This window comes from Arachis hypogaea, chromosome 6 (genome assembly GCF_003086295.3).
Source record: "Arachis hypogaea cultivar Tifrunner chromosome 6, arahy.Tifrunner.gnm2.J5K5, whole genome shotgun sequence".
Taxonomy (NCBI): domain Eukaryota; kingdom Viridiplantae; phylum Streptophyta; class Magnoliopsida; order Fabales; family Fabaceae; genus Arachis; species Arachis hypogaea.
This window is the reverse complement of record NC_092041.1, coordinates 116,530,353-116,552,213: the sequence shown is the minus strand read 5'-3', so window position 1 is coordinate 116,552,213 and position 21,861 is coordinate 116,530,353. Positions and strand designations below refer to the sequence as shown.

At 32.7% G+C, this 21,861-nt stretch overlaps 3 protein-coding genes across 4 annotated transcripts; 2 read left to right on the top strand and 1 right to left on the bottom strand.

Annotated features, from left to right (window-relative positions):
- Positions 1 to 3,093: 3,093 nt before the first annotated feature.
- Positions 3,094 to 6,596, bottom strand: LOC112756097 (uncharacterized). Its single transcript, XM_025804525.3, has 7 exons — positions 6,282 to 6,596; positions 6,066 to 6,119; positions 5,794 to 5,919; positions 5,550 to 5,658; positions 5,362 to 5,403; positions 5,163 to 5,219; positions 3,094 to 4,305 (listed from the first exon to the last, which is right to left on the bottom strand). Exons 1-7 carry the CDS (start codon positions 6,443 to 6,445, stop codon positions 3,688 to 3,690), a joined length of 1,170 nt encoding a protein of 389 aa, XP_025660310.1. The 5' UTR covers positions 6,446 to 6,596; the 3' UTR covers positions 3,094 to 3,687.
- Positions 6,597 to 9,939: 3,343 nt separating this feature from the next.
- LOC112756096 (mannose-P-dolichol utilization defect 1 protein homolog 2-like) lies at positions 9,940 to 13,676 on the top strand. The gene is made up of 8 exons (XM_025804524.2): positions 9,940 to 10,424; positions 11,230 to 11,383; positions 11,904 to 11,976; positions 12,071 to 12,137; positions 12,299 to 12,358; positions 12,793 to 12,853; positions 12,971 to 13,012; positions 13,273 to 13,676. The coding sequence occupies exons 1-8, from the start codon at positions 10,155 to 10,157 to the stop codon at positions 13,377 to 13,379; spliced, it is 834 nt and encodes a 277-aa protein (XP_025660309.1). The 5' UTR covers positions 9,940 to 10,154; the 3' UTR covers positions 13,380 to 13,676.
- Positions 13,677 to 14,458: 782 nt separating this feature from the next.
- LOC112756094 (transcriptional repressor ILP1-like) lies at positions 14,459 to 20,786 on the top strand. Of its 2 annotated transcripts, XR_003179155.3 has the most exons (7): positions 14,459 to 16,223; positions 16,981 to 17,148; positions 17,923 to 18,593; positions 19,316 to 19,604; positions 19,836 to 20,125; positions 20,249 to 20,485; positions 20,583 to 20,786. XR_003179155.3 is itself a non-coding variant. In XM_025804522.3 (6 exons), exons 1-6 carry the CDS (start codon positions 15,039 to 15,041, stop codon positions 20,430 to 20,432), a joined length of 2,787 nt encoding a protein of 928 aa, XP_025660307.1. In that variant the 5' UTR covers positions 14,459 to 15,038; the 3' UTR covers positions 20,433 to 20,786. The 2 variants fall into 2 exon arrangements, 1 of the variants encoding a protein (XP_025660307.1); XM_025804522.3 differs by having other exon boundaries at positions 20,249 to 20,786.
- The last annotated feature ends 1,075 nt before the right edge of the window (positions 20,787 to 21,861 follow it).

Below are 21,861 nucleotides of genomic sequence, written 5' to 3'. Positions count from 1 at the left end.
AAAGGACCCTCTTACCGGTACTTTCGGTTACTTTTTACCCGAAAACCGGCAAGAGGGTCCTTCCGGTCACACTAGAGAATGAATAAGGACTATGTTATTATTTTTTAATGGTCAGAGGACACCAGGTCCTTTTCTAGATAGTTAGGGACTAAATATTTTAATAGTAGGGTTACACGTAGAGACTAAATATTCTTTTTAGATTTTTAGAAGTGATATTTGTTTCATTCAAATGTTCGTAATATGACAAATTAATTTTAATTTAATTTTACGTATTTTAATTTTGTTTATTTAGTTACTAATTGGAATTTTATGTGAGAAGATTTAGAATTTTCTTTATTTAAACTAAAGTTGAGTGAGTTTCTTCGATTTAATTTTTAAACCAGTGAACAAATTAGATTGAGGTATTTCTTTCTTGTTGCATCAAGAAATTGAATAAAAAATCAACTGATTCTCTTTGTATTCAATTTCTTGATGCAACAAGAAAGAAATACCTCAATATAATTTGTTCATTGGTTTAAAAATTAAATCGAAGAAACTTACTCAACTTTAGGTTAAATAAAGAAAACTCTAAATTCTCTGACATAAAATTTAAATTAGTAATTAAATAAACAAAATTAAAATACGTAAAATTAAATTAAATTAATTCGTCATATCACGAACATTTGGATAAAATAAATATCACTTCTAAAAATCTAAAAAGAATATTTAGTCTCTACGTGTAACCCTACTATTAAAATTATGGTTGATGAATTTAATTCCACTAATAAAAAAAGTAGTTTAGTTTTTTTAGAAAAAGGTGTATAAAATAATACTCTTGAACTAACTTTTTTAATACTCTTAAAACCCTAAATCCAAGACATAATAATGCTTAATCAACCCAAATAATTATCACTTTTGTGTTAAGTTTCGTTGTTAATGATTTCGTACTATCTATTAAATTTAACGTTGTTTGCTCTACGTCCACATGTAAAATATGGTAGAATGCATTAGATGCAAAACTTAAAACAATGCTTTTTTTTAATTTATTTTCCAATTTTAAGTAAAATCCCTCCCCGATTCCCTCACCATTGGAAAATAACAACACGGTTCTTATCCATTTTTTTCGTGTGATCGAAAGGACTTTTTTAACCGGAAGTACCGGAGGTAAGAGGGTCCTTTTAGTCACACGGAGAGAATGGTTAAGGACCGCGTTATTAATTTCTAATGGTAAGGGAGCGCTAGGTCAATTTTGTAAATGGTTACGGACCGGGAAGGGGTTTTACTCAATTAAAAAGAGCAACCGAACATATTGTACAAAAAGAAACAATGTTGTGTACGGGAGCAAGGGCCAAATACCAATTGTCTCTTACAGCAACTTGATGGAGACTTCAATTATATATCATCCTCTTTCATTTCATATTTCATTTTCAACATTATTAGCCCTTAAAAATGGAACACCCCATCTCAATAAGGGATAGGCCTACCCACAATGTATGTCCAGCCCCACTTACTATTCATTCATTCACCTATCTATGGTTACTTTATTTTTATTATTTTTCATTGAGGCCTTGATTGTTTGTTTAAAGTGATTCAGTAAATTTTAGCCCATGTTTAACTTGCATTTTTTTATTTTTAAAATTTTGTGAAATAGAAAAAATTAGTCAAAACCATAAAATTTTGTTTTTTTTTTCACTTTTTATATCCTAATTTTCTTTTTTTCTTTTATAAAATTTTAAAAAATAAAATATATAGACGCAAATCAAACGTACTTTTATTTTCTCTTGTAAAATTAATTAGCACTTATTTTTCTTAAAAAGCTAGTGTTTAGAACACTCTCAAATTGAACTCAGTTCTTTGATTTGGTATCAAAGAATAGCATAAGAGTTTGATTTTTGCTTCGTATATAATTCAAAATATATAATTTAACTTTTTCTTACAAATATCAAAAATCAATTCTATATCTCTGTTTTCAATTTCAAACACTTTGCTATGTACGTAAAATCTTGTGATTTGATTAAATAATAAATCAATTTTAAGGTGTTAACTCAAAATAAATTAGTTGAGGTTGAACTTGCAAGTTTTGAATTCTAATAATTTAGATGAAAAAAAAAAAGAAAAGAAAATGATATCTCAGTGGTCACAGGTTTGACAAGGACTATAAATATTGTGATCATCAATTCTTTAATAAGGATGAACTTAATTTGTAAAAAAATGGCCCTTTTTAATTTGTTATTTTATTCAATTATTGCCTGAGAGAAAATATCATCAACAGTGTGAAGACCACAATTTGAGTGCAAGTTGTTATGATAGCATCAATGTGTATGTCACACAACATAAATATGTGATGGATTGTGTTTAAAGGAAGAAGCCGCAGCAGATACCATCTGCAATTGCATTTATCTTTATCATTAATGCTCTAAAAAAAGAAAAGAAAACATAAAAGAAAGTAGTAGCGGTTTCAGTAATAGTACATAAGCTATGAGTCTATGACTAATTTAATAATGTTGCCACCAATAAACATAAACCGTTGTGTAGTGGCTGATTTTTTTAGAAACGAGTAACAGTATATCTAATCCACTAACGAAAGAATTTTAAGTGTTTTTAGAACACTGGTGTTTCATTAATTTTAACCCTTTAATAGTTTAACTCAATTATAAAATATATCAATTATATTATATGTATATTAAAATTAGTCACTAAAATCAGTTATTAGTGTAATATCTATATTAAAATATAAATATATATTAAAAATAAAATAAATTATATATATATATATTATACACAAATATATTAACGACTGATTTTAATAATTAATTTTAGTGTAAATATTTTAAAAATATACATAATATATTAATTAAAATTAATAGTTAAAATTATTAAAAGGTCTATATTAAAATTTAAGGTAACATACAATTTGAAAGTTAGATCTGTATATTTAAAAACACAATTGTTGCCCAATATTAAAATTAAAAAGTGTTGTTTAGTGACCTAATGTTGTTGTCCAAGTAACCAACCATATACTAACAAGATAGCTGTTAAACTTAAAGAGTGATCACATGAATCATGATCAAATAATTCAAGGACATTTAAGAGCTACTTCAATATCCAAAATACATGATTAACAATAATTCAATTTCGATGGGTAATCATCTCATGTCAGAAATATACACAAATTTATTTATAAAAAAAAAAAACAAAAGATCTCTATCTTGAGACAAAATTTATCTAATTTTTATCGACCAAAAAATTAAAATAGTATCAATAATGATAAAGACATAATTAACTTTTCTGTCTCCTTTACATCGTTTTAGGTACGTGTTTAGTTTTTATTCTATTTTTTATTTTTATTTTCAATATTTTTGCTATAATTTTGTGAAGTAAAAACTATAAAAAACTAAAATAAAAGAAATATAAACATAATAAAATCATATTCTCTGTTTCTACATTCACAAAATCTTACCAAAAAATAAAAAAATAATCAAAATAAAAAACAAAAACAGAAGAATTTAAATTTGATGCACTGTCACTTTAAAATAATTTTACATGCGCATCTAATTACATAATATCATATCCGTAAAATAATTACGTTTCACATTAACTGCGTGAATAGTAATCTAAAAGAACAATTACACAATTGTATAAAACGTTTTATATTGTCAGTGCATCAAAATTAAACTCAACAGAAAAAGTAAACCCGCATTTATTTGTTTACGACCTGGCGTTTTCTTTATGATCAGCATCACCACCAAGATGAAATCCACAATCTTCAATCTTGACCCTTTGGCTTGTGGTGTTGATGATCATCCTATTATTGGTTTCAAGAACTTGAGAGTTGGGATTAAAGCATGATGGAACTTCATTAGGGAGCCTTGATAGCAATGCACCAAGACTACAAGACATGTTTGGCAAAGTAGAAGGACCTGACCAAAGACTTTGTTGTTGCATTGGCCCTTGTTGTGTTCCATCTTGTAGGCTATTATTATTATTATTATTATTATTATTATTATTATTATTATTATTATTATTATTATTCCTTCCCATCATGTTGATTGCTACCATGGAAAAATAGTTTGATTTTTCTTCAAGTATTCTGCTACTACTATTATTATTATTAATTGATCCAATTTGGTTGATCACCATGTTGTAGTTTGAGAGAGGCATGTCATTATTGGAGTCCATGATTTGGAAATTGGATTTTGCAAGGTATGGATTTTGTTGTTGGATAGGTAAGTATGATGGTCTTTGAATTGCAAACACACCTGGTATGCTTTGAAGGTAGCTGAATTTTCTTTGTATGCTCATCACTATGTTCAGATCTTCAGCAATCTGAAACAACAAACCTTGGATTTAATATCATTAATCAAGATTTTGCAATTTACCCCATGTAAAAGACTTGAATATCAAAACATAACTTGGTCTTTGAAAGACATTTTATATATTCTTAATTCAATTTACTGACAGCTTAAACTTAAAAAAAGTATACAAAAAAATTAAGTGAAAATTCAGGTGCAATTGATAGTTGACAGATGTTGATTGATTTGATTAAATTTTCATCTAACGACTATCAACTATCAACTATCAATTTGACTTCTTATGCAGCACAGGCGATGAAAGTACACAACAAAAAAATCCAATTCAACGGATTACTTTTGAAGAATGTTTTGATTCTGTATATATTGTTTACTTGTTTATTAGTTTATGTTTATTGTCTAATCTGCTTTTTTGTGGTTGATTTTGGTCCTTGATGGCAATGTCGAAGGGGATTAAATTTAATCACTTGACATTAGTACTCTGTACTCCCTAAAAAGGTCGAGTTGTTCACTACCGATTTAAAAAAAAATCAACTTCACGTGAAGTTGATTGAAGTTGATTGCATCTGAGTTTTTACCTAAAAATTATAGAGCGTTTAGTTTGTGTTTTTATTCTTATTTTTGATATTTTTTATTTTAAAAATTTTATAAAAAAAATTATTGTTTTCACTGATAAAAAAAATAAAAAAATACAAACTAATCATAAGTCTTAAAATATTTTATTCTTATGATACTAAATATAACGTTATAAATAACTTATGAAAGCATAATTTCAAATCATTATTGGAGTATGATTAACTAAAAAAACCCCATATTTTCAGGACTTATTTATAAATATTTCAATCTTTTAGAGAAGGGGAAAAGGTGTAAAACCTTGTTAAATGAACCAAGTTGCACTAAGCCTTCTCTAACACCAATGACAGCAACAGTCTACAAAAAATGGTTACAAATTTTGGTCAGATCAAATCCAAGTTGAAAATAGTTTTCTGACAAATATGTTATTTACATAATAACATGATTCTAAAGCCTTTTTTTTGGACTTTTTATATTTTTGGGAAAAAAGTTTACCAACCTGAATCCCTGAATTGAACTGAAACTCCCAAGCTCTTGGTTGCTGCCAATATTAGAAGTATAAATTATAGAATATTAGATTTTAGCTTTAAATAATAGACACAGGAAAAAAAAGTGAGGTAAAAAAAAAAAAAAAAAAACTTTTTTTAGCACTTTTTTGTGTTTTGTTTTAAACAATTAACTCCTTACATGATCACTTGAAGAATTCCATGTACCAACGTAGTCAGATTCACACCCATTTTGAGTGTCACCATAAACCCATTTGTGACTATTATCTGCAGCCACTTTCCCTAATAATCTAAAAAAAAAAAAAGAAAAAAAAATATATAAAAAAAAATCATACTTTAATCCTTCTTCCTTTATATGTGAATTGTGAATTTTCTTTTCTTATGGAAAGAAAAAAATGTAGCAATTTGAGTCATTCTGTTCTTACCCTTCTCCAAAATTGTAAACTTCATGAGACATTTTGAAGAATACTTCAGCTCCAAACCTTTCATTCAAGCTCCTTCCATGTTGGCATTCATTGAAATCACAGAATCCATCTTCCCAAACAAGGATCCTAATTAACCAAAGTGACAAAAAAAAAAAACTACTATAATTAAAAATTACTATCATATCATATATAATTTATAATGTACAATAATTGTCATCATTGATTTTTGCTAAATAAAATGATACATATTTTTTGTGTTCCATTAAACTTGCCAGTTTCTTTTGTTCCCTTTGGAACGATCAAGAGCACTTCCACCAAATTCCCACCTACAACAACAAAGCAAATCAATGATCCATCCACAAGAATCTAACATTCGAGCCCGATTCAGAAATTTGACTAATCTAACTCGAATAACTATGAATTTACTCACCACTGGACCGATCTGAGTTGGTAAATTCGGCTTACATTTATAGAATTGACTTAATTACCTTGGAGGAGGAAAGTTTCTTGGTACAATTCTCCAAAAAACAGCATAAACCCATTTGGAAGAAGAAGAAGAAGAAGAATCTGAAGTAGAAGAAGTTGAAGAAGAGCATAGGTTTCTAAGAGTATGTTGCAAGAGACAATGAAGCAAGGGTAATCCACTTTCCATTGTTGGTTATTGTGAGTGAGTGAATGAGTGTGGATGGAGACTTGGAGAGTGTGAAAGAAAAAAGGAACTGCCAAAGATTAATTATAAAGACAAAAATGCTAATGACACAATAATAATAATAATAATGAGGGTGTCAATGGTGCCCACTTTGTTGTGGCTTGCAGGCACCACAAGAAGTGAAGTCATCAATGATGATCATATGTACATGATCACTCCAATATTGAAAAGAGTTGTTGTAAGTTGTAATTTTCTTTTTGGTGGGACCTCAACTACTCTCACATTTCCCTTTCTTCTTGGTCCCTTTGGTGAGAGGCATTTATGACTCTTAAAGAGAAAAAAAAAAAATTTTTTTTTCTCTTGTTACCTAGTCTTTATCGGGATGAGAACTAATCTATCATGAATTGGAGCTTTATTTAAGAATTTATTGATGTATAATGAATTGTTGTTTATGCAAGGCGAGATTTAAACCATTAACACTTACTTAAACAAACAAGTAAACTAACTACACAACTAGTTTAAATTGGTTTTTTAAAAAGATTCATTATAATTCAATGGTAATGTAGAGTTTAGGAATATATGATATTTTTATTTTTCATTCACTAAACTAACAAGAACAGCATATAGAATGTTTTCTTCTTCTTTCTATTATTCTCTATCACTTGATCCTATATATCCTATGATATACAATGTCAACAAGTTATAGTTTAGTTTGGATTTTTTTTTTCATCTGCCTGAATTATGGTTTGAAACTAACAATTATGCTATTAAAATATTTAGCTTATATTAGGATATATTAGTCTCTACTTTTACAAATAGGGGAATATTATACACAAATTCACCTGATTTTTACAAAAAAAAAAGTGTTGTTCTTATCCTGTTAGTGTTTGAACTTGCTTTCCTTGGGAGTGAGAGGAAGGAACATCGTCTTCTTGTAAGGACGGCGGCGTTGGGTACCTGCAAAAGGGACTCCAACGCTCAAGTTAGTAAGAGTGTGAATAATAGATATGATATTCAAAGTGAATAATGTACCTCTTTCATGTCAGTGAATATATTTATAGAATTGCTGTGCTACAGGCGGTTACTTAGTCGGCCTAATTATGTAATAACTGCTCTTTAGTGAGCTTCTTTAGAGAGATTTACGGAGAGATTCCTTGTGTCCATTTAGGTTGATACGTAGTTACTTGATTTTATGGATAAGTCCGTTAGGAGAGTAAAACACTTATTCTCCACATACTCCTTATATAACACGTGTGTATTTAGTTTTAACTAGATTCCGATTTATAGTTTTATCTGAGTCGAAGTATATCCAACGGACGGAACAAGTGTAATTTATTCTTAAAATTATGATTTAGATGTTTAAAATTCAGACATATATATACCCAAATAACAAGAAGGAGTATTATTAAATATTAATTAAATAATTAATAATAATGATAGATGATGATAGATGAATGAATTGAAAATGAAAAAATTATTGGTTCCTTATTGGCAGTGTCCTATATACCTGTTGTCTCTAAAGTGTGGTCTTGTTCATCAACAATTGATTTCAGCACTTTCATTTGCTTTATGTGACCTCAAAACACCATGCAATCATTTGTTGCTGTCACAACCTATTAATATCTTTTCTGGTTTGTATCATGTTATTATTTTACATTAGTACAAGCTTAAAAGCTAACTTTAATTTTTGGTTGCAACCTCTACCAATAATGTTCATTGTATTTCAAGGACCATCTCACTTCACCTCACTCATTAACAAAAGTAGATAAGATTTTATTTGTACAATGAAAAATTAAGATCACCAACCCAATCAGAGTTATTTAAGTGAAGTTGGTTCAAGTTCTAAGCAATTAAGTGCAAGATTAAAAATTTGAATATGGAAAAACTCATTTTTGAAAAAGTCTATAAAAAAAATAATTATTTTATTAGTTTTTATAATTTTACTAAATTTTAAATTACACCGTTACAGTTTAAAAATTTATAATTAAATTCTTATATTAGATAAAAATTTATGATTACATCTTTACTAGTTGTTATTTTTCGAAAAATATGTAATAATCTTAGAATATTTATATTTAATCTATTTGAGAATTCATTCTACATCAAACATAAAAATGAATATTCTAAAAAATTTATTTTTTTAACAAAAAATAATTAGAAAATATCTAATTTAAACATTTCTATTTAATACAAAGATTCAACTGCAAATTTTAAACTATAAAAAGATACATAGTGATTAAAATTTTAGATTCTTTTACCATTTTTTTGTGTGCAAAAAAAAAACAAATAATAGTAATAACATGTCTGTGGAAACAAACAAAGACTACATGGTCCATGCATTTTGTTTTTGTTGTCTACAGTATCTTCCAGTCCGACAGATCAAAAACTAATTCGTCGCATATTTGAGTTTCATTTAAAGATCTGCCACTTATCAATAAATTACTGCATATGTAAAGCGTGATTCAAACCCCAAATATTTATTTAAATAAACGAATCAACTGACCACTTGATTAATCCAAATTAGTTTGGTCCATGCAGTTTTAATGTTAGGTCAACAAGCTGGACCTTTTTTATCAACAATGGAGTGAATGATGCACCCTGTTGGATGGGCAAGTAAATGGAGTGATAGATAATACTTCAAATATGGGCCCAAAGAGTATACCCCAGTTTTCAGGCAGCTTGCCCATTCAATCCTCTAATTAACTTCCATTATTTCTAAATTGGTGGATGCAATGTACCAAACTACCAATAAAGGCTTCACCAAATGCCAAAAAAAAAAAAAAAAGAGAGAGAGAGAGAAAGGAATTCATCATTGAAATGATTTCTGATTAATTAGCTTATTATATTATCATAAAACAAATAGATATGGTTCTTATTTGAACTATAATTTATATTTAATTTTATAACAATAAGATGTTAAATTTAAAATGAGTATAAAAAATAGTCACATAATTCATAATATAAATTATCTTATAGCTAATTTGATCACACTTCACATTCAAAAATATTATGCTATTCTTAATGGGACAACTAAAAAGAAATATATACTTCTACTTCTTTTTAGTGGTCTAAAGCTAAACATGCATGTTTATAACATATTCAATATTGTTCAATAATGGAATTCAACTAACATTAAAGAAGAAAGGGTTTAAGTGAGGATTTTTCAGGGTTCAATTTAATCCTTTTTTATATTTTTATGAATTTAATAAAAAACTAAATATTTTTTAATTAATATCAACTAATTTTTTAATTTTTTATCCTAAATTTTAAACTTAAACTCTAAATTCTAAATTTTAACTCTAAACACTAATTTTTCTAAAAAAAAAAGTAAAAAAAAATCATAATTAAAAATTAGATAGTGCTTTTTTTTATTAAAGATAGAGAAATTCGAACACGCAACCTCTTAAGTGAATATGGAAAGATTATTTCATTTAAGTTATAATTTATTGACAAATTTAGATAATATTAACTAATTAAATATTAGTTTTTTATACTTATTTTTTTTAGACGAAAGAATTTCGCCAAGAACATGAAAAAAATATTAACTTCAATGTTTTTTTATCTTGAAAAATTGAAAATATTAGTTTTTGACTCTTATTTAAAATTATTTAGGGTATTAGTTAATTTAGTTTTTTCTAATTATGATTTTGTTTAAAAAAAATAATAACAACAAGCAAAATTTAAAAAATAAAAGTTAAAAAAGAAGAATTGAATGGAAAATGGATCCCTGAAACTCTTCAAGTGGATTGAGATCGGAGAGATTCAGAGCGAGAGAGATACGAATCGGAAGAAACCGAAGAAGAAGACTGAGTCAGTTGTGAAAATGGAAAAATATCTGTCCGCCATTGGTATTGACGTCAGCTGCGCGCTCAATTCTCTCCGCCATGGAACCATCCCTCACAAAGACTGCCTCCTCCCTCTCATCTCCAAGCTCCTCGGCTACGCCATCGTCGCCGCTTCCACCACCGTTAAGCTCCCTCAGGTCAATTAATCCTGAATCTTAGGGATTTCTTCCATAATCGTTCTTTGATTACTTTAAGCTTAGGTTTCCTTAATTATCTGAGCTAGAAATGAGACGAATCAGGAAATGTTGTGACGAAGTGAGGAACAGATGGAGATCGAGTTTTTTTTTTTTTTTTTTTTTGTAACGGAGTTCTAACTGTTTTTGTTTGTAACTGCATGCTTGCTGCTGAGTTGGCATAACTGTCATAGAGTTCATAACTAACCTGTTGTATTTGATTCGAGTGTTTTGTTAAATATGTGTTTTCTTCGGTTTGAACTTGCCTTATCTGTCTAATTGTGTTCAGAGTTAAGCTAGGTTTCTTGATTTTGCTGAGTGTGGTAAATGATGTTGGTCTATGATTGTCAGTAATTGCTTTGTGCAAGCTTCGGGTGGTGATGGCGAGTATAGAAAAGATAGTAGAATATCATCTTAGGTGGGTTGCAATTGTTCAGAGATGGTTTGTTGAGGCTCTAGATAGGAGAGTGGATCAAATGGAGAGTAGTTTTATAGCTAGAGGTTGAGGGGCACTTAAGAAAACTCTAGAGGAAATCATTAAAACAGAATTAAATATACATAGTTTTAACACTAGAATAAATATAGAGCACTCTGGCATTGTTTGATCTATATAACTGACTTCACTTAGTGGAACAAGGCTTAGTTGCTATTGCTGTTGTTGAAGATATGATGATGATGATGATGATGCACGTTGCTAAGCTAAACTTATTTATTATGTTTTTGTTGTAAACGGAGTTGTTTTGTTTGTGCGATTCCTGTGTTCATGCAGATTATGAAGATCCTGAAGCACCAGAGTGTGAGAGGTCTTAGCATGATATCCTTCGAGCTTGAGGTTGTTGGTTATACCATAGCACTGGCTTACTGTCTCCACAAGGGGCTTCCCTTCTCTGCTTATGGGGAACTGTTGTTTCTGTTGATCCAAGGTGAACCAACGTTTTGTATATTTTTACTTATTTTTATGCTTTATATATATTTATCATCATTCTTCCATTCAACTTTAGATTATGCCATATAACTATTAGCATTGTGTTATCAGAAATGATTATTTGGTTGCTGATTAAAATCTGCATCAAGCTTTTGGGCTCATTTCCCCCACACAATGAACTTGTTTTACATGTTTATGTGGTTGATTATCCTTGTATCTCAGATTTTGTATGAAACTGTCCCTCTATGTTTCAAATGTTGGGATACCTATTTTCTTAATTTGGGGCAATGAGATTATCCCTCGTTGTTTCCAAAATATGTAATTTCACCCCATTTTGCTCATTATTTCGATTAATCTTACACCAGAAATCGATATTCTGAAATTAGTACTTGCACAAGTGTCACATGCTCTATTGATCATGCAACTTGTACAGCTCTATTTCTAGTCGGGAATAGCTGTGCTGCACTTCTGTTTCTTGAAATGATCTAACAGGCTTCCTTTGTTTATCTCTGATGCAGCTTTAATTTTGGTTGCCATAATCTACTACTATTCTCGACCTTTGCGTACCACAACATGGATCCGAGCATTAATGTATCCTACTTGCTTGCAGAAACAGAGTTTTTATACTTACATTCTGCAATACATTAGTTATAGTCAACCAATTCCTTGATTCATTGGTTTACAGATATTGTGCTGTAGCACCGACTATCTTAGCTGGTCAAATTGATCCTTTTCTCTTTGAGGCTTTGTATGTGAGTGTTCAACATGCATTTACTGATGTTACTGAAAATTTTCACCAATTAAATCTTTGATAAACTGTTCCATGGCTGTTGACATCATGGCCTTTTTCTTAATTATGAAATTATGATGACTCCATGTCCAATATTCCTGATGTGGGTATGGTCTTTTGTAGGCATCCCAGCATGCGATCTTTCTCTTTGCCAGAATCCCTCAAATATTGAAAAACTTTTCTGTAAGTGAAAACATAAGGCTCGCCTTATATGCCTCCAATACTAGAGAATGTACCTAGTTGCATTACTTACATTCATGCATATATGATTGTGATGTTTGGTTCCCCAACTTCTTTCCTATGCGGCATTGAGTAAATGGTTTCCTTCATTGTGCACTTTGCACTGCACGATGAATTGATGATTCACTTGAAGCTTTCATAAAAGGGTTTTTGGTTTGACTAATCTATATTCCCGTTCTTCCTGCATGTTGAAGAAAACTGCGTGCTTTTACTATTCCTAGGCTAGGATGTTTTCATCTCTGATGATATGATTTTCATTTTACACTTCTGCGTTTGTCATAGTATTGTTTAATCTATAATGCTTGTCAATTATCTAAGTTGAGACTTGTTTCTACATTCTTATTCCTCATATTTGTTATTTTCTTTGCTCTGAGCAGAACAGGAGTACAGGGGAGCTCAGCTTCTTAACTTCTTTGATGAATTCTGCAGGTTCAATGGGTAAGCCAGTATGTCATTTTGGAAATTTTCTTTATAGTTTGTTTATGTCATTTTGGAAATTTTCTTTATAGTTTGTTTTTGTTTGCAAATTAATGTTTATGTTTATATATGTTGCAGTTAGAGTATTCACAAGCCTCCAAGAAAATGCACCAAAAAGTGGTATCCTTGCTTCCTTTATCCCCCCCCCCCCCCCAACTAATAAATTTTTCTGTCATTATTATTGTTACTTCCATCAAAGCGATTTTTATACTGTTCGTGTTATTTTATCAAACGAACATATGAAGGTTTTTACGGTGTTACATTAGAACAAATTCATTTCAATATTTATGTTTTTGGTGGTCTTTTAATTTAACTCTTTAGCAGTACTGCATTCGTATCTTAATTATGTATTTGTGACTGTTTCCTTAATTCTTTTGAAGTTGTAATGGGTTCCGCAATTGGTGTTGCTACAAATTTCACCATCCTAAGCCAGATATTGTTCTACCAAAAGCCAAGGGTCACTGAGAAAGAGAAGAAAACGAAATAGAAGAACTATACAAAGTCATGTATACTGCTACTTCAGAGTTCCTCGTGTTCATCTTTCAACAGGTGCTACGTCCTTGAAGCCATACTCAGAATTTTATCACTGTTGAATTGACCCTTTTGAACATTTACCTTTTTTCAACTGCTGATTCTTAAGGTAGCCAACTTAGAATGGGTAACTGGGGGACTTAAATGGGTAATTTCGGAGAGTAATGTAATATTTTTTTTTGGGTATTTCAATTGATTTCATGTAATCTTTTTGTTTTGGTATTAACTTAATGCAATTTTAACATTTCAACAAGTTTTTATAAGGTATTGTATAATTAGGATCAAACAAGTGAACAACACTGATATAACTTTAAAATAATATTTCATATAATATAATATTATATGAAATATACATCTAAGCAGCATTGAAGACCCAGAACCCTAAAATTTTAAACATGGACTATTGTAAGGCATTCATGAAAGATAAAAACACAAATCACCAACTACCAGCTCAGCTGGCTGGCAACCAAAAACCTTTGATTATTAATTTTCTTCTCAATGAGTAAACTTCTCTCTTTGATAAATAAATTAAAAAAAAAAAAACTGAACCAAACACTGGTGTTACTGGCTAGTATAGCTTTGCATTTTTTTAAAAGTTTAATTATTTTTTTAGGTACATTGTTAATTAAGATTTAAGCTCTCTTTGTAAATCTATGTCAAAAAATGAAATTATGTTTATTCCATAGATTAATAAGTTATAATCTAAAGTATTTAGTTTCTAAAAAATATATGTAATGTCAGTTTAATTCTCGAAAAAATTGTAATATCAACTCAATCCATCAAATATTATAAGTAACATTACCCTGTTTTCCAAACACATTTATGGCATGAAATCAGTTCATAAAAAATGTGATACCTCTAATCTATTTGACCATTTTTTTTATGACATCAAATAACTTTGAAAACAATTTTTTATTCTTTACACTAAACAAAATAGAGTTAACTACCAAAAACAAATTCTAAAAAGAAATTTTAAAATGATAAATAACCTTTGTCAAAAATAGTCCAATCATAAATAAATTTGGAAAATGTTGTTTCATAACATTTATTTATGAATTATACCACTTTTTAATTTTTCGGACTTGATGAATTATACCACTCTATATTTGTTACGGATCCGCCCCAACGGATCCCATGACTCAGGATAGTCCCCGAATCCGGCTATCCGGGTCCGATCCACCAAATCCTTCTAGAAGGTCAGGAACCGACTTACTAAGGTTACTAACCAACTTTCGAATTTAAACGTCACCCTTATCTTAGTCAAATAAGATAAGATAAGACAGCTACCATCTTCTATAAATAGAGGATTCAGGTCTTTCCAGGTATTCATTCATTCCACACACTTTATATCTCTCAGATCTATTCTGACTTGACCGTACCCCATTGCTCCACTCAGGTGATTCGGCATCCGCCTCGACCCGCAAATTTCCGACCCATCTCTCAACCCGTACCGAGACACCTTGTATAATATTTTATATATTTTTTAAGGATTTTTATTTCAGCTCCAAAATTGTTTTGGAGTTCGATTTGGTAGTCAGTTGTGTGTATACTCATACCATATTCCCACACCGCCATTCAACCCTTTCGCCATACTTCCTCCGCCGCAACCCTCGCTATGTCCTCCGCCAGATCACGGAACTTCCGCCGCCGCGCCACCGAGCCCAACGATGACGATGCCAACGACGGCACACCTTCAACCACCGCCATGACGACCACCACCAAGCCTAAAAAGCCCCCAAAGCTCCTCAGCTTCGCCGACGACGAAGGCGACGACGCTGACGCTCCCCCCTCACGTGCCTCCTCCAAAACCCACCGCTCCGCCGCCGAAAAACCCTCCTCCCGAATCGCCAAGCCCTCCTCCTCCTCCTCCTCCCATAAAATCACCAATTTCAAGGACCGAATCGCTCACTCTTCTTCTCCGTCCGTACCCTCCAATGTCCAACCCTTAGCCGGAACTTACACCAAAGAAGCCCTTCGTGAGCTCCAGAAGAACACAAGAACCTTAGTCACTAGCAGCAGCAGTGCCTCTCGTGCTTCCGCTTCGGGTTCGGGTTCGGATCCGAAGCCTTCTTCCGAGCCTGTTATTGTCCTCAAGGGACTCGTCAAGCCGTTAGGTTCGGATGCCGATGCTGCTAGGGATTCGGATTCCGGAGGGGAGCAGGAGGACATGGAGGCAAAATTGGCCGCCGTAGGGATTGCGGCGAATGGGAAGGATTCTGTTATTCCGGATGAGAAGACAATTAGGGCGAAGAGGGAGCGCCTCCGGCAGGCTCGTCCCGCGGCGCCGGATTATATCTCGTTGGATGGGGGGAGTAATCACGGTGAGGCAGAGGGGCTGAGCGACGAGGAGCCGGAGTTTCGTGGCCGGATTGCGATGTTTGGAGAGAAGAAGAAGGATGCTGGGAAGAAGGGTGTGTTTGAGGATGCGGATGTGGATGAGAGGTTGAAAGTTAAGAAGGGTGATGACGATGTTGGTTATGGTTATGGTTATGATGAGGAGGATGAGGAGGAGAAGATGTGGGAAGAGGAGCAGGTTCGGAAAGGGTTGGGGAAGAGAATCGACGAAGGGTCAGGTAGGGTTGCCACTAATGTTCCTGTTGTGCAAGTTCAGCACCAGCAACAGCAGCACAAGTTTATTGGTCCCTCGGTTGGAACCGTGTATGGCACGGTTCCTGGGGTTTCAGTGAGCCCAAGCATTGGGGGAGCCATTGAAGCTACGCCGGCTTTGGATGTTGGGTCCATATCTCAGCAAGCTGAGAGAACGAAAAAGGCTTTGCAGGATAATGTGAAGAGGCTTAGGGTATGTATGTACTGCTTTTAACATGGCTATGCTTGGATTGATTTACTACAATATTTATGATTGGATGAATCAGATCAATATTTATGAAAGTTAGTCATGTTTCATTGTTTATATCTATTGTCTGATTAGCTTGATATGGGGAAATTTTGGATTTAGGGTATATAATCTAATTAGAAGCACGACAAGCTTAGAATATTGGATAGTGGTTCATTGAATTTCTTTATGTAGGAAATTTTTGTTACTTCTTTGTACACAATTGATGACGTGGAAGCTGCCCAAGGTGTTTTTCTAAGAGTTGAGGCATGAGCATGAATGGAGGCCCCAATCTAAGACAAGAATGTGAATTTTATCATAAACGCGAGCTAATTGACTGAATCATATTCTCTTTAATCTATTCAATCATATAATGTGCGTGAATAATGTTAAGCTCTTGGTGATGCATCCTTTTAAGCTAACATTTTGTTTTGCACTTTTGTTATTCACCACGAACGATGAAGCATACACACCAATTTGACGGTGTGTTTGCATTTCTGACATGTATTGGACACTGATGTGAGGTGCACATCACTTTAACATTTACTCTTTGAAGCATGATTGTGTTGATGTGTTTATATGGGACTAATGTCTATATGGATAAATTATAAATTATTGCATACTTTTATAGCCTTTGGATATAATCTGTTAATTGCCTTGTATATGGGAGTTGGTCTAGTATGAAATTTGCCAAACTTTCTCTTATAATGGATTTTGATGGCAGGAGTCTCATGCAAGAACAGTGTCATCACTGAATAAAACTGATGAAAATCTGTCTGCCTCCCTTTTGAATATTACTACTCTTGAAAACTCTTTGGCGCTAGCTGATGAGAAGTACAGGTATATGCAAAGGCTCCGAAATTATGTCACCAATATATGTGATTTTTTACAGGTAATCACATTTCTGTCTCCTAATTTCTTTTTTGGTTCATCCTTCACAATCAAATGTAGATGATATATATATGTATCGCAGAAAGAGATTGGTCACTGTTGGTCGTAGAGTTTTGTTTTTTTCCTTAATTTCATTTCACTAGTTCTGCCTCGTTTGCTTCTTCACTATGCCCATCTTGGTTGTATTCATGAGTACATTTGGCACATTTTTTAATTCTTTACAGGATATATTTTATGTTGGGCTCATATGATTAATTGATTATCATGTATGTCAACGAATATCTCTATCCTAACTATTATGGGCTCAGAGCAGAGTGCTTGTTTCTAATATTTGCCTCCAAATCAGCTGGTCAACCATAAAATAGTTTTTTTAGTAGTCTAGAATGTTTTTGGATATAGTTTTTTAGGGAATATTTGACTGACCTTGTTATTTTTATGTTGTGTGCATAAATATCAAATTCACCCACCTAATGTGCTTCATCTTTCTGTACAGAACCTAGCTTGAGCCAGAGTTTTTCTGGTTCTCTACCCTCTTTATTTTAGTGGGTATTTTATCATGACCTTTGTTTTATATAAGATTAAGTACTGAAATAAGTTCATGAGTTAAAAATTTACATTGCATTGATACTTCTTATAAACTTAATGAATATGTATTTTCTTTCTGCTGGATATTAAATACGTGAAACTGAATTGTCTGCTTGTTATTTATAAATGCCTTTTTGAGGGTATCACTTCTTGGGCTTTAACTAAGATTATTTGCTGCTGTTGTTTTCAGCATAAAGCATTTTACATTGAAGAACTTGAAGAGCAAATGAAGAAAATTCATGAAGATCGTGCGTCAGCTGTTTTTGAAAGAAGAGCCGCTAATAATGATGATGAAATGATGGAGATAGAAGCAGCTGTGAAGGCTGCAATGTCAGTTTTAAGCAGGAAAGGTAACAATGTTGAAGCTGCCAAAAGTGCAGCTCAGGATGCATTTGCGGCTATAAGAAAACAAAAAGATCTTCCAGTGGAGTTAGATGAATTTGGTAGAGACTTAAATCTTGAGAAACGGATGAAATTGAAAGTGAGGGCTGAGGCTCGTCAACAACGCAAGAGGTCTCGTGCATTTGATTCTAAAAAACTGTCATCCATGGAATTGGATGATAATAAAGTAGAGGGTGAATCAAGCACTGATGAGAGTGGTGACGAAAGCCAAGCATATCAGTCACAACAGGATCTGGTACTGCAGGCTGCCGATGAGATTTTCAGTGATGCCTCTGAGGAATATGGTCAACTGTCTTTGGTCAAAAGAAGATTTGAAGAATGGAAAAAAGAGTATTCCTCAAGCTATGCTGATGCTTATATTTCATTGAGTCTTCCATTGATCTTTTCTCCATATGTAAGATTGGAACTGCTGAGGTGGGACCCACTTCGTAAGGGACTAGACTTCCAAAATATGAAATGGTATTGACTTCTTTTATTACTTATCTGATTGAATGGTCAAATTCATCTCACTCGTTCTCAAAATTGGTTCTCGAAAATTTTTTTAATCAAATTTGTCCTTACAAAGGTTTTAAGTTAGTCACATTAGTTTTTCTGCTATTTCTGTTGCTAATGGTGTCAAAATTTGCTGATGTGGCATGTTAAGTGATACCACACTAATCACAACGTACCCATGGCAGTTCTAATTAACTGTTAACATGACAAGTTTATACAATTAGGTCAAATCAACCCCAAATTGAAGGGGACCTTGAGGCATTAAAATCCCTCAATTTGAGATGGATTTGATCTAATTTTATAAACTTATCATGTTAGCACCCAACTAGGATGGTTAGGTGTGTGTTGTGGCGTCACTTAACGTATTATATTAGTAAACTCTGACTCCATGAGCAAAGGAAGTGACAGAAGAATTAATGTGACCAACTTAAAATATTTAAGCACGAATTTGATTAAAAAAAAATCTTTTGGGAACTAATTTGAAGAACAAGCAATTTTTCAGGGACAAAGTTGACCATTTACTCTTATATTTTTCTTGAAGTTTTTCGGGGGTATTCTGGAGTCCCCTTTGACTTATTTCCTTAGTCACTTAATTTTGATCCCTAACTTGATTGTATTAGGATGCTATGCATCTTTTTCCTTCCATCAATCTCTAATATGTTTTCTCTCTTCCCCTTCTCTATCTACAGGTATAAATTGTTGTTCAGTTATGGCTTGTCTGGCGATGGAAAAGATTTTGTTCATGATGAAAATGATGCTGATCTTGAACTTGTCCCAAATCTAGTGGAAAAGGTTGCACTGCCTATTCTGCATTATGAAATTTCCCATTGCTGGGACATGTTTAGTCAGCAGCAAACCATAAATGCTATTGCTGCCACAAAATTAGTCGTGCAACATGTGTCACATGAAAGTGAAGCCCTTGCAGATTTGCTGGTTTCCATTCGTACACGTCTGGCCGATGCTGTTGCTAATCATATGGTATGTTCAGAAAGCTCATATTGACAAAGTAGTTAGAAAGTACATTTTCATGTATCTCATTTTCCTCAAAACTGAACTCTCTGCATATGTTCCTTGTTTACTTTCTGCCAGTCTGCATTATATATTTTTTGGGGTTAGTCTGAATGATCATTTCTTTTTAACTATTTTGGCCTTGGAGGATATATAAGATAAGCATTGGATAAATTAATTTTCATCTTGTATGCTGTGTAGGTCCCAACTTGGAGTCCATTAGTACTAGCTGCTGTTCCAGATGCTGCAGGAGTTGCAGCATATCGGTTTGGAGTGTCTGTTAGATTATTGAGAAATATTTGCTTGTGGAAGGATATATTTTCAATGTCAGTATTAGAGAAGCTTGCCCTTGACGAGCTTTTGTATGGAAAAGTTCTACCTCACTTTAGAAGCATATCGGAAAATGTTCATGACGCAATAACAAGAACAGAACGTGTCGTTGCTTCCCTATCTGGGGTCTGGGCTGGCCCAAGTGTTGTTGGAGACAGCAGGTATGTTGATATCATACGTTGTATCTAACTTTGTCACACATGCAATTGGTGTATTGTCTGTCATTGATTTTTTCTCGTCAACAATCTAAAGGTGTGTGTTTTCTCTTTTTCTACCTATTGTAGCCACAAATTGCAGCCCATGGTGGCTTATGTGCTGTCACTTGCAAGGATTTTAGAGAGAAGAAATGCAGCCGAGACTGACACAAGTCATCTAGCCCGCCGGTTAAAGAAAATACTTGTCGACCTCAACGAATATGACCACGCTAGGAACATAGCTAGAACCTTCCATCTCAAGGAGGCATTGTGAGTGAACACAGCTTGAATTCAATGTGTCTTTATACACCACTCTTGGTATACAAGGTAATCTGACCCTTAGTTGAGCCTTTCTGAAGTGAGTTTAGATAGCTTTCTGACTCTCATAGCTTGATATATGATTTTCCTATGGACCTTCTTCAAGCCTGAGGAGACATTTTTCTTTCCCTTGTACACGGAGAACCACTGTAAGATTTTCCATCATCTCCTGTGATTTACATAACATGATACTGAAATGAATTACTGTTCTATGTAAAGTATTCTTCCTTGTTCAGTTTTGGTAGATTTGGGTCATTGGGTGGAATGTTTTTAGCAAGATGTATCTATATATATCAGCATTTTCTAGTCATTGAAGTTTGTGTTCGTGCTCCATATGCTCATGGTGCTCCATATGGTGCCTCTTGGAAGTTGGAATCGTAAATTGCCTTTTTGACTAGCCATGGATGATCCTACACTTGCCCCTCACGTTCAGCTTCGATTTCCACAACTAGAAATCGATATAATAGCGGATCAATTTTTCAAACGTATACAGAAGATCGAAAACGTACCTTTGAAGAAATTTGATTTGAGGGAACGCGGGTACGATTCAAGAAATGAGAATGATTTGAATGAGACGATATGCTAAATAGGAAACTTGGGTCCCCTCAATTAGGAACGTGAATTTCGATTATATATTCAATACGTTGAAAATATGCTCTTAGAGTATATGTTAAACACTTAAAACTCTAAATAGAAGAATGAAACTTCACTCTGAATTTCTCACCCTTGATCACAAATGTAAGAGAAAATAATTCTTGATATTGAATAGAGATGACTTTGTCTCTTTACTATTAGTTAATATTTTACATTATGAAAACTGTTAATGAAATGACAAAGGTGATTAATTTATAATTTTTAAATGATTAATGTAATTGATAAAATTTTTTAGAGCCAAATTTAGAAAACTTTATTTTTCAAAAACTAATTCGATCATTGCCAAATTTATTCCTCAACAGTAATATACATGTGTATGTGTGTGACAATAAATATGACCCGGTAGACTTCTGTAATTCTGTTTATACTAAATTTATTCCGTTATAAACTACCCCCAAAATCTAATCCCGAAATCCATGGTACCGACTACCAACCACAACTTCACAATTAAATAATGTTTTGATCAGTAAGTTTCAAAAAAGAAAAAAGAAAAAGGGGGGGGGGGGGTATTCCATTATTTGGGAAGTTGGAAAATAAAGTAAAAAGAAAGCAGATACTAGATAAAGAAATAAAATGCACAAGGCAAAAATATAGTTGAATAAATCAACAGAAACTTTTATTGACCCCGCAAAAAGGAAAATCAACAAACAGTTCATGTGATTGCCGCAGTGTAGTCACCATGAAGGACCAAAACAGCCCTCGAAATAAAATAGAATTGCTGCAATATGCAT